Source organism: Mandrillus leucophaeus, unplaced genomic scaffold, assembly GCF_000951045.1.
Source record: "Mandrillus leucophaeus isolate KB7577 unplaced genomic scaffold, Mleu.le_1.0 Scaffold900, whole genome shotgun sequence".
Classification (NCBI taxonomy): domain Eukaryota; kingdom Metazoa; phylum Chordata; class Mammalia; order Primates; family Cercopithecidae; genus Mandrillus; species Mandrillus leucophaeus.
The window spans coordinates 390,094-403,107 of NW_012109809.1; the positions used below are offsets into that span (position 1 = coordinate 390,094).

At 40.9% G+C, this 13,014-nt stretch overlaps 2 protein-coding genes across 3 annotated transcripts in view; both read right to left on the reverse strand.

Annotated features, from left to right (window-relative positions):
* The window catches only part of LOC105531737 (chromosome unknown open reading frame, human C3orf52), a 32,718-nt gene extending 32,392 nt beyond the window's left edge, over window positions 1–326 (reverse strand). The window contains exon 1 of the mRNA XM_011969716.1: window positions 102–326. Within this exon, the coding sequence (XP_011825106.1) occupies window positions 102–239 (138 nt within the window). The 5' untranslated portion in view covers window positions 240–326. The remainder of the gene's footprint in view (window positions 1–101) is intronic.
* Window positions 327–5,282: 4,956 nt separating this feature from the next.
* Window positions 5,283–13,014, reverse strand: part of TMPRSS7 (transmembrane protease, serine 7) — a 49,683-nt gene continuing 41,951 nt past the window's right edge. For both annotated transcript variants that reach the window (XM_011969721.1, XM_011969720.1), the window contains exons 12-16: window positions 12,193–12,309; window positions 11,107–11,278; window positions 9,384–9,652; window positions 7,649–7,785; window positions 5,283–5,634 (exon numbers count right to left, since the gene is read on the reverse strand). In XM_011969721.1, coding sequence (XP_011825111.1) covers window positions 5,464–5,634; window positions 7,649–7,785; window positions 9,384–9,652; window positions 11,107–11,278; window positions 12,193–12,309 — 866 coding nt within the window. In that variant the 3' untranslated portion in view covers window positions 5,283–5,463. The remainder of the gene's footprint in view (window positions 5,635–7,648; window positions 7,786–9,383; window positions 9,653–11,106; window positions 11,279–12,192; window positions 12,310–13,014) is intronic.

Genomic DNA, 13,014 nt, shown 5'->3' on the forward strand with positions numbered 1-13,014 from the left:
CGCCCCGCCTGGCTGGAAACCCGAAACTCGCGGGTGCCAGGCCCGGGTCCTACTACTGTCCCGCCGCTGGCAGGTTAGGGCCAGCGCCAAGGGGACCTTACCTCGGCCGGGGGGGCCTCCTCGTCCAAAGAAGGGAAGACCTTGACGGCACCATTGAGAGGCGTGTGCTCGTTTGGCTGCCGCACGAGCACCGAGAGCTCCAGCTCGTCTACGGGTGGTGAGGGTTGGGCCAGGTCCATGGGCGGGCGGAGAAGGTCTGAGCCGCTCCGAGGGAGGCCACAGCGCAAGCAGTGTCGAGCGACCTCGCCGCCTCACACTCCACCCACTGGGCGGGGCGCCGCGGACTTCGGGCGGCGGGAGCCACCGGAGCCGACAGGAGGGGCGAGCGGTGAGTGGCGGCCACTCCCCGGAGCGGGGTAGAGCACCTAAAGCCGTGCTCGCAGTGGGCTCCAGAGCCGAGGGCTGTTTTTCTGGTTTGTTCAGGGCGCTGCCTGCAGATGCGGACCATCTGCGTTTAGGGGCTGCCTGGGTGTCGGGCTGTGGTAAGGAAAGGATGGGCCGGGCCGCACGGTCCAACGGAGGAAAGTTTGCGATCTAAGCCCACGAACTGTTGGTTGTTGGGGTTTGCCACAGTCCTCGCGGTCTAGCAAAAGTGCATTCATTCAATCAAGAAATAACCATGCCTCGTGCCAGCATGGTGCTAGGTTCTGAGTATATGAAGGTGAATAATATACACCAACACACTTCCTCGTCAAGTCCAGAGTCAGGCACAGAGACAGTATTGTGTGGTGCTGGGGACAGTGGACTCTAAAACCAGTATACCTGGGTTATTCTCCACCCAGGGCGTTCCTCACTGTGAGACCTCGGGCTTCATCTCTCTGTGCCAATGTCCTCGCCTGGAAAGGTGGTGTAATATTTGTACCCTCCTAATATAGTTTTTACCAGGATTACAAGGGTTGCTGTAAGCAAGGCACTCAGAACAGTGATTGACACAGCAAGCACTCATAAATGTTGACCATTATTATTTATCTTTGAGGGGAGGGGCCTTACACACACACACACAAAATTCCTGCGCACACACAATCTCCTTGACACCCTATCTATAGTTCAGAACTTCCGGTTTAGTTAGCATGGAATTATGTTTGTTAAGCACAGCGTGGATTGGGCCAAGGGCCTCACCTCTCAAGCTTCTGTTCCGAATAGTCTTGCTCCTTATTTTCACCCTCCACGCAACACACACACACACACACACACACACACACACACACATATTAAGACCAGATCATTAACAAGAAGCATATAAATCAGCTGCACTCCAAATATGTTGACTTGAGTCCAAAAGTCTGGCATATTCAGTGCCTGATGTTGAGACATAGCCTAGATATCCTGTCTCCAGTTGTCTGTTGCCTGCTACCAGATCCCCTGAACTTTGGATCAATCCGCCTGCTAAGGGGAGTCTGCAGTGACTCATCTGCTAACCTGCACTGACTTCTGCTCCAACAGGCAGATCCTGCAAGAATCAGGCTGCATTCTCAGCTGGGATTTTTGAACAGGAATTTTAACCAAGGAGCAAGGGTTAAGGGAATCAACAAGGAATGGTGAGGTACCCAGGGACTAGCAATAGCACGAAGCTGTTAACACTGTTAACACCCCTAGGCCTAAAAGGGACTGGAGACTGATGAAGAACTAGAGCCATTGAAGGGTGTGGGAATTTGCAGGGAGATCTTGATAGGATCTGTAGTCACAAAAACATGCAGACCTGACTGGAAGCACTGAGACCTCTCAAACTTCTGAATCTCCCCACCCCCATCCTTACCCAGGGTCCAGAAAACTTTTCTCATAGTTCCCTCATTTGATTGCAGGAGTTCAGCCTAAATGTGAGATTTTTTTTCTCACATCAGATGGATAGTAGATATCTCCAAGCCTGGTTTCTCCAGGCACAGATACCTAAAGCCTCCTTCACTCCCCCAGAGAATCAAAAAGCAACTGTTCCTGTCTCATGCACACCGTAAACCACGTCTTCTAATGCCTTTTGAGTACTGTTAAGCAAGGTTTATGCATTCTGTAATTAGATTTGAATGCATTTCTGTAATTCCATATGCCTAACCCTTGTCCTATGTTACAGTGGAAGGAATATAAATTCTGAAGGCAGACAGAAGTGGGATCAAATTTAGACTCTCACTATCTGTGTGTTCTCGGGCAAGTCGTTTAATGTCTGTCTGTTTTCTTATAAAATAATTCCTACCTAGCAGAGGCAGGAAGATTAAGGTAAAGCATTTATTCCTGTGCCTGAAAAATGAAAGGATCTCAGTAAATGCTCCATTACGTTACCCGTGTCTTTGTAGCTAATACCCACCCTCCCCCAACCCTTAGCACCTAGCACTAACCCTTGATTCAAAGTTTTCTTTTGATATTGATTTTTCTTCCTGTCCTGTCCTATATTCCTGATCACTCACACTTGCTGACACTTTCCATAGTACCTGAACTACTTAAATTCTTATTTGCAACCTGTTCCTGTTCTGGTTATCTGCAAATTTCTTAATCTCCAGACAGCTGACCTAGAATGCAGATGAGAGTTCCAACCCTACCTGAAGACTTTCTTCATCCTGCCAGTTTCACTCCACACTAAGGATTCAGAATAAGTTAGGAAGAGGTGTTTCCCCCTAGAGGTACAACCAAGTTTAGATTAAATGATTCTGATGAAAGTCAAGCATTTGTGAATGAGGAACCAAACTCTACCTAGATTTGTTTTTGTAATTCCTTCAGAATTTATTTACATGAGGGTAGCTTTTTAAATGCACTATTATTTCAAAAATAGATTTCTTCAATATAATTTAAAATTATTATTGACTCAATTGCTTTAGGTTGTTTAAAGAGTCCAATTTAAATAACATTAAAAAATTAAAACATATTTGCTGACCAATATAAGATTTTTGATGTTGCTTTTCTGTAATAGTACTTGCTCTTCTTTTTAAATCCTCTTTAGAAGCAAATAATTTCCTAAATGATTATCATATAAACCAAAAAAACAAAGTGACATCATCAGAGTGATATCACCAACACACCAAAGCATCTCATTCCCTTCAAATAGGTCAGTGACTCTGGAATACGCAACAGTTTGTTCCTGTGTGTTGTCAGATGGCAAGTAGTACTACTCCGAACATCAGCAACCGGGTCAGTCACTCAAGCTAATCAAGTAGAACACAACTGAGAAATGGTTGCTTGTGGTGCTTCACTGTGCTGTTTTCAAGGCACTGTGAAAGAGGGCATGAGTCCCTACAAATTCTCCCCAATAACATGGCACGTGAAATGCTGCTGTCTTGGTTTATGAAGGCCATTTTGCTCTGCTAACAAAACCATTCTTGGGGCTTGCCTTACTTCACACCTTTGCAAGAACGAAGTGGATATTCACACTTCATTCAGGTTCTAAAGGCATCTTAACATGCAATATCCGAGTAAGTTAGGTTTGATTTTCAACCTTTTCCCTACCTCAGCACTGCTAAGGAACATAGTGTACTCACTTTCATACCAGTGAGGGCCTATAGTGGTAGTGCATACATGTGCTTTCAAAAACTCCCTCTGATGGATCTCACAGATCATGCCAGCCCTCCTCCATCCCGTAACTGAGATCACAGACTTAGGCAAAGGTTTTCATGTATTTTGTGAAGAGCAATTCTATGCCCTAGAAATAGACCATAAAGTAAAAAGTACAACTCACCTTGTATATAGGTCACAGCCATCCAGACAAAATAAATGTAGATTATAAGAACTATCAGCCTAATTCACTTTTCTGTCCAGTGGATTCAGTAGCCAAGTCCTCCCTTTTGAATTAGTGGTAGACTTGGCCCTCTGAATTGCACTATCGTATAACCAGTTTACTGAAACCTTTGAGGCCCATTCATAGAGGTATTATTAAGATGCTTTATCCTTAATCTGAGGAAACAGTCTTTTAACAAATAGAAGTATGTTCTATGAACTGAAAAAGTTATCTGGCCTGGGGGATGACACCTTTTACTTTCTCTCCTTTTGCTGTTACATTAACATTTCCTAAGGTTCTGTCCATTATTCTATTAATAGACCCTACCTGATAATAGTATTGTTATTACTGCTTTGACTTTATAACGGGAAAACAAATAATATCACTCTTTTCTCTGTTGTTTTCACTCATTTGGTGGTACTATCAATTCTGGCTTCTGTTGATGAAAAAATATTCGGAGATCAAGTATGAAACCCTCTAAATCCAGATAAAATAAATCAAGAACTAAGATACATTGAGAGTGTGCTATAGATTTACAACTATGTAAGGCATTATAAGAGTCTGAAAGTAAAAGAAAGTCTCATCCACTGGGGTTTTAGGAAATATCCAAAAGTCAGATGATAATATTTCTGAAAAATTCCACTTTCACAACAATCATCCAAAAATTTCTTTGCCTTTTTTTTGCTGACCAACATTACAATAATTTCTTTGAATCTCATATACATGCTTTCAATTCAATTACCATGATGCTTTATTCTGCCATTTAGTAATGGTTGCTGTCAGTTTTGTTGGTTGGTTGATTAGTTTCTTTGTACACAACATTACCATGTGCCATGGCAAAGATGGTCCACTATGATATGGTTAGATGAAATTGGTTTATAAAGCAACAAAATTGGTACTTATTCTGTCAATAACCGAGTTTTACTTTATTTGCATTTGCAAAGAAGATATTTTGTGCATTTAGTTTCTTGAAAATGCTGATGGTCAGGTATGGTTTTTACTGAAATTTCTTATTTTAATAAGTGAAATTTGCTCTAATTTTTATAAATATCTGAACATGAATAGGGACATAAAATAAGGATCCCTGAACATCTCCCTTATTTTTGTATTTTATTTTAGAGGCTTGATTCATAACATTAATTTAGGTTTCTTCCATCTCTGAATCAATAACCTTTTGTACTTAAGAACGAATTTAGTTATTCCCTTCGGAAAACTTTTTATGGAACACATATTAATCTGTCTTTCAATCAGTATTAAATGTATGCAATCTGACATTTCCAGTTGAAAAAAAATGTAAGGGACTGATTTTATTAATAATTATTGCATCATTTTATTTATTTATTTATTTATTTATTGAGATGGAGTCTCATTCTGTCAACAAGGTTGGAGTGCAGTGGCCAGTCTCAGCTCACTGCAAGCTCCACCTCCTGGGTTCACGCCATTCTCCTGCCTCAGCCTCCTGAGTAGCTGGGACTACAGGAACCTGCCACCATGCCTGGCTAATTTTTTTTTTCTTTTTTTTTTTAGTAGAGACAGGGTTTCACCATGTTAGCCAGGATGGTCTCGCTCTCCTGACGTCGTGATCTGCCTGCCTTGGTCTCCCAAAGTGCTGGGATTACAGGCGTGAGCCACCGCACCCAGCCAATTATTGCATCATTTTAAACTATTTTTTAACATAAATCACAGTAAAAATACAACTGGTACAATTACAAAAGAGAAGGGACATATTTATGAATCCAGGGAACAAAGTTTGACACTCTTGTGTAAACACCAGGAAAGTTTGGTCGTCCACATCCATGTCCCCAGCTAACAATGCCAGTCAAAATCCATTTTCCATCACTTTTTCTTCGACAAGATAAAGGTCCACCTGAATCTCCCTACACACAAAAAAATAAGTATAAAGTAAATTGGTCCCCTGATCATCAGTTTCATCTCTATTGTATCTAATGAACTGCGTTCAAGAGTCCTGTTATGACATGTTTTTTCTTGGCTAATCACTGTGTAATTTGGGAAGTGTCAAAAAGTAATATGAAACTTCTATCATTTTATAATTGTTCTTCCTAGAATCAAACAGCTGCATTCATTAGACAAAACATGATTCTTTAGACTAAGAATAACATTAGAAGATTCTTACTGGAGAAAACGACTCTCACATAGCCCTAAACAAATAATAAACCTCAATAATACTAGTGGTGATCGTGGTGGTGGAGGTGGTAATAGTAGTAGTAGTAGTAGTAGTAGTGGTAAGGGCTAACATTTATTTAGTGCTAGCTATGTGGTAAGAATTGTTTAAAGACATTTAATCCTCACAACAACCTTATGAGGCATGGTTATCTTGGAAGGTTGACTTCTATCTCTGGGCCATGCAACTTCAGTGATTAGCTCATAGTCCCATGGAGAAGAAGAGATCCTGTTTAGTTAGCCAAGTCCAGTGAAAAAACCCTAACAACTACTGGTCCACAATTATCACAAACAAATCACTCTCACTTGAGAGTCCTTTCTGATATCTCAATTCCTCTAAGCAAAGGCTTAAACAATTCAAAGTATAAACATCATTTCCACAGTATTAATCCTTTAAATTATAATATCTAGGTTTTATTTTCCTATTTTAGAGGGTAGATAATCTTGCAGGTTACTCAGAGGCAACAAATTTGCCCATGTATCCAAATTATGATCTTATACCTGATTAGCAAAATTCCAACTAGTAGGGAAACGGGGGTCTTTATTTTAATTGTCACCACATCAACTCTACTAAGTTTAAGTAAACACCCGTGGCTATGTGGAACAGGGCTGTGTAACTGACTAGCTATGGGAAGCACCCAAAATAGAGTACCCTTAGCATTAGAGAGGCAAGTGTTCAAATCCCAGCTCAGACATTTACACTTACTAGCTGTATGACCTTGGGCAATTTACTTACCCTCTCTGTGCCCAGTTTCCTCTTCTATAAAATAAGGAAAAAGAATGATTATAATAAATTTATATAAAGAACCTAGCATGGTGCTTGCCACAAAATAGGAGCTCAGAAGACAGAAGTCATTATTATAGGATGAGTTTTTGTGGCATCATCGCTAAGATTGTGGAAAGATGAAAGAACAGCTCCCACTGTCCTACTCACCCTCTAAATCAGGAGTGTCCAGTCTTTTGGTTTCCCTGAGCTACATTGGAAGAAGAAGAATTGTCTTGGGCCACACATAAAATATACGAACACCAATGATAACTAATGAGCTAAAAAAAATTGCAAAAAAAAATCTTATGTTTTCAGAAAGTTTATGAATTTGTGTTGGGCTGCATTCAAAGCTGTCCTGGGCTGCATATGGCCTGTGGGCCATGGGTTGGACAAGCTTGCCCTAAATCATCTGTTTACTCTTTGGCGATCATGTAGGTAACTGCATAGATTGGAATCTCAGGCTCTGAGAAATGTCACCCCAAAGGTGACCTCCAACTTTACCACTGCTAGGGGCCTACCCAGCAAACTACAAATGAGTACTCTTTATCACCTCTTCATTCCTCTCCTTTTTCCTCCAGCATATGCTTCAAAGGAATGAGTATATAAAATCCTGCAAATTTTAGTAATTAAATGACAGCTGCTAAGGAAATAGGAAATAAACTGGTTATAAGAAAATTATGGCAGAATGATGAATGCTGACCTCATCCTCTAAATATTGAAGGAAAATACATGGAGCACATTATAGAAAACTGAGTTCTATAGAATCAATTATTTCAATATATCTCCATGATCTTAGGCAATTGGATGATAAATAATATCTGAGCAGCTCAGGTGAATTAAGGGAAATACCTGCCCTGGTTATTTCCCAGTGTTATGTAGATTAAGTGAGAAAGCATTTATGGAAAGCACAACATGTTAGGCAAGGGAAAGGGTCAGTGACTTACTTTGCAGGCATCTCTCTTGCCTGACATTACGCCTGCACAGAGCATCCGAGAACTGATGATCCCGTAGGTGGAAACACAGAGGGTTTGATCAATGAGCTCTACCTCTGCTTGCTGCAGAACAAGGGAGCCTTTATTATCTGCAAAACACATTGGAAGTAGAAATGGTGTTAGTGGTAATGGCTACATGTATTCAGGGCTTCATTTGAAAAGTTAACACACATTATCTCCTTTTACCCTCATAGCAGCAATTCTTTGAGGTACATTCTACTATTATCCTCATTTTGCTGATGAAGAAGTGGAGGGTTAGGAGATTAAAGGGCTTGCCCAGTGACACACAGCTAGCAAGTAACACAAGATTCAGACCCAAGGTCTGACTCAATTACTTGAACAACTGTGCCATATTCCTCACCATTTCCCTCCTGTTTTCAGTAGAATGTTGAGTCAGCAACAGTTATTACTAATATCTACTATTCAAGAGAGCTCTTTAAATGGAGCAGCATAACTGATATATGGAGTCTCTGACGAACCATAAAAACCTAAGAGTTTGCATATAGCCCTTTCACTTCCTTTTGAACCTACCTGGCTAAGATGATTCAGAAAAATAAGCACATACACACATACTCAGGCTTATAAAGAAAACATCCTATGATAAGTTGGTTGGGCAGATGCTTTCCTCCTGTGATATATGATAATGTAATCAAAGCACTGAGCACAGTAACCTATCAAAGTTACAAGTGTTCACACAGTCAGCTGCCTTCCCTCCTTGGGACCCTGAGACTTGGTGGGGCCAAGCTGGTGGTATTACTACTTCAATAACTAAATGAAAGCAGTGAGAAGCTGCCTTTGAGAAACTGCCCACACTTTAGAGTGTCAGAATGAGGCTGCAGGGCAAGGTTCAGGAATTACAGATGCTGTATGTGTCCTAAACCCTTGAAAAGGACGACAGAAGAATGTGAGGTGACTGAAAGACCAAGGGAAAATATTAGCACTAGGGTTTGGGGATACATTCACAAAGCATTGGATTCTTCCCCTCACTATATCTTCAGAATCTCACCTTGAATCCTGGACCATGAAAAACCTTGGCAGGGTAGATGTAGGGACTTCCCTACTATACAGCCTGATCTTTATGCATATTTAAAAGATGTCCTCTCCTGTCAGAGGAATTGCAAAAAGGTATCTCCTCTGGGTGGACCAAATCCAGGCTGGTATAACCTCCAGGCCTGAATTTTTGGTCTGGAAACTGAGGACGGTCTGAAGTTCAGCCCTCACTCTCATCCCTTAGCCAATTACATAGGCGCAGGACATACCACATAGTCTTCCAGACTGTTGCCTATGAGTTGACATAGTGGGATGTGCATGTGTGTCCTTCTCTCCTTTATAAATGAATCGTTTCTTTGAATGAAAAGGGAGGAATTGCTCCTTCTCTAGTGAATAACGTAGCATACCCTTCAGAGTTTGAAAAGGGCCCATGACTATCTAGTTAAAAAATCCTGCCTTGCTCATACACAGTTCTCTCCCTCTTTATGAGGTGAGCCCTGCTTCTGTTAAAGCAGGTGGATAGCATCATTAAAAAGGAATAACAATACCCTTCTCCAATCCAACCTTCCAAAGTTGTCAGGAGGTTCAAAGGAGATGATATACACGAACCCTCTCTGTGAACCCTAAAGCACTACATAGACACCTTATCATCCTTTGCAGTGGAAGGGCATGACCATTCATTCATACACATTCATACCTGCTTCGTGTCTTCGCCCCCAGCCAGTTACCCAGCACTTCTCCCCACTGCGAACTCTCTGGCCAGCGGGAGGAATGCATATTGGCTGAATGAGCTGTTTCAGGGTCTCAGGCCAAGCAATACTGAGCTGTAGCAAAGCAATATCATAATCGAAAGTCTGACTGTTATAGTACTCGTGGACCACAATTCTTCTCACCGGGGAGACAAACTTGGCATTCCCCTGAACATACATCCCAAGGTGTGCGGTCCATGGTGTGGGATCTGACAGCCTGATAGAACAGTAATGAAACATGAAGTTAGCAACTTAAAGAACCACATATAGTTTACAAACAAGCACTCTAAAGAGTTGAGGGCTGAAAAAGAAGGGCCTAACTTCCAGGGCCTTATTATAGCCACTGGCTCTGTCCAGGGACTATGGCAGAAAGCATAACTGTGAGCCTCCTTTGTCTCCCTCATAAAGTCAGAAATGAAGTAAGCTGTATTTGGAGTGGCGAGTTATAGAAAATTCACTCAACAATGTCCTAAGCAAATGCCTGGACATTTTCTTGCCACTGGTATTTCATGAACCACACACAGGTCAAGAATGTTGGTAACTAGAATTAATTTGTCACATTCTTCCTATTCATGCTGACAATGGCATTTGATGGAGAACCCTGCAACCAAATTCAAATGATGTGAATACCAAGATAGATTAGAAATCAAAGTGTTATAAGCAGGAATTTAGCGAAATTCCTACTGGCAAACTACCGAAAGTCTTAATGATCACCACTGTTACTGCTCAACAATGCCCATTCATAGGGTCACCAACTGCCATTCCCATCAGTCCTTCAAGAATCCCAATCTTGACCTCCGCGACCTTGCACGAGTCACAGAAGGACTTGTAATCTCCATGTGAAGCTTCCATCTCCATCAGCATAACAGTGGGGTAAAAGGTGGGAGTGAAAAAAGTAAGGAAGCCCCAAAATTTTGGTCACAATCTGCTTAGCTGATGTCTCATGAGTGGCAATGGACACCTAAAGAAATATTAGGGTTAACACATTATTTGGAGTAGTTTCACAGCATTAGAGACTAATAATCAAACAGTTGTGAAGCTATCTTAATAATTAATACAAATCCTATAATTTCCAGGAGAAACAAATATCCAAACTGTATAACTTCATTGAAATACTCAAAAAAAAAAAAAAAAGAATGAAAAGTGAATGATTTTTTTTAACCTAAGATTCAGTAGATTCTAATAGTAAGTTTACATTTTAAGTGAGGTTATTTTCTAAGATGTCCTCTTACCCTTAGCTGGAAGAGCATCTATCCCATAATAATCCCATTGGTAAAGACAAAGCCCTTCCAAAGCCAATCCTAATGGGGCTCTCCAGGATCCCCCTCCTATATTAAATGGGGATCTCCATTCTCCAGTCACTCTCCAGTGCCCATTTTTCTCCACATTCTCCGCACGTTCTCTTAAGTTTGCTCCCTCTGAGTTAAAAGCCCTATCTTATTTTCTCAGCCTTAGGAAAAGCCTATACGTTCTCGATGTTTTCTTTGTATTCTTTTTTTATACCAATAATACCTTAAAAAAATGTTTGTCACACAGTGGGATCCAAAAAACGAAAGCTCAATTGAATTGATTGAATGTCCCCAACGGGGATCTGCTTCCCACAATTTGAGGGCAGGTATGTTGTCTGTGGCCACAGAGTGCCACTTGAGAGTAAAGACTGTGATATCCTACCTATTTCCATGAAAACAGTGGGCTGCAGAAAGAAGCCACTCCCTGGAGATGACCGAGGCACCACAGTAGGCAGATCCAACAAAGTGAAGGCTGACCTGCCACGGCCAACCTCCCTCTAGGGTGTCTGTGCCTCCGATGATGCGGTGAAGGGTGGAGGAACTTCTGCTGCAGGCTTTAGTAGAGAAAGGGCATGTAATTTAAAGGTAGACTTGGAAGAAAAACTAGAAATTAAGCCAGTTTTAGCGCTGTCTGGGAACTGACTCACTAGGTAGCAATTTGAAATCTTATCTAGAGGACAGAGAACATATGAGTCTGTCCAAAACCAGTACGAACAAACCACCCCCTCCTTCCTGAAGCATGCCCTGACACAGTCTCTATACCACAATGCAGATGACAGGAGGAGGGGGACCTGTTGTAACAGCTGAACTGACATAAACAGCTGCCTATGGTCTTAGATTGTCAGGTAAAGAGGAATGGAAATGAATTGAGAATTTCCTTGAAGTTGTGCTGATGTGACAGCAAGTATTTGGGAAAAGATTTATAAGACCTGAACAAATGGAAACCTACTGGGAAAACTAGTTATCAGAGCAATTGTTTGCCAATGTAACTAGTATTGGTAAAGATGTATAATTTACATGTTGCCACATGGCCAATTAGTGGCCACATGACTAATAGGAGCATGTGGGAGATTAGTTATTGGGTCAAACCTAAAGAAAGAAACAGCATTTGATATTGTTCATAACATAAGGCATTATTAACAAGTCATCCACTGCATTCCAGTTTCTATTTATTTTCTCACAGGGTTTTTTAATTTAAGATCTTCTGCTTTGATTAAAGTTATTAGAAAGTAAAAGTTCTCATTATAAAAATTTAATTCATTAATGCCGTTATCAAGACGACAGAATCCATTCCAGAGTTTTTATTTCTGAGAAACAATTTCAGACTCAGTTTGTCAATAGTTACTATTCTTATTTTGGCTATGGCAACCTCGATCAAGTGAAATAAACCAAGAAGGGAATGAAAATATAAAAAACAGGTAAACTGAAGATGGAATACAGGAATCCAAAGGAATGAATTTCTACTCACTGCAGCCTTCCTCATCACTTCCATCTGGACAATCCACTGTCCCATCACATTTTGCATTTTGTTTCCTAAAGCAAATATCATTGCCACACTTAAAAGTTCTGTTGTTGCATGGAATACCTAAAAATGGACAAAAGAGGAAACAGCTTTCCTTAGCCAGAAACAAATTTGAGTGAATGAGATTTGAATGAATAACTCCAAACCCCATAAAAAATGATTTAATCACAGGATTGGTGTTTACTGCTCTGGGATTAATGGCAGAAAGAAGTGGAGCAACCTCAGAGTGATCTGTGTCTTCACTTAAGAAAAGCCATTTGAAGGCTGGCAGGCTTTGTTGAGAATCAATCAAACCACGTCTTCTTTCTCCCACAGCAGGTGAGTGTGAAGAAGTGTGACATATCAGTGGTTTCAGGCTGCAGCCTCTTTGCTATTACCTTCTCTTATTCTCCAAGAAAACTTTGGAGCAAAAATCACAGCCATGCTCAGTTATTTTATATCAGTAGGAGGCAAAATGGACAGACTTGTGAATTACAACACATTTGTTCACAACCCTGAAGGTTTGTTTCTGCAAGGGTGAGAGTGGAAAGTGTTCCATTCCAGTATTTGGCAAGTTCCTCTACATTAGGTCCTCTGTATCCTACAATCCTGAGTATCATTAAAAGCAAGTAAGCAATAACAATCTGCCAGTATTACAAAATAAACTGTCATCAGAGTGAACAGGCAACCTACGGAATTGGAGAAAATGTTTGCAATCTACCCATCTGACAAAGGGCTAATCTCCAGAATCTACAAAGAACTCAAACAAATTTACAAGAAAAAAACAAA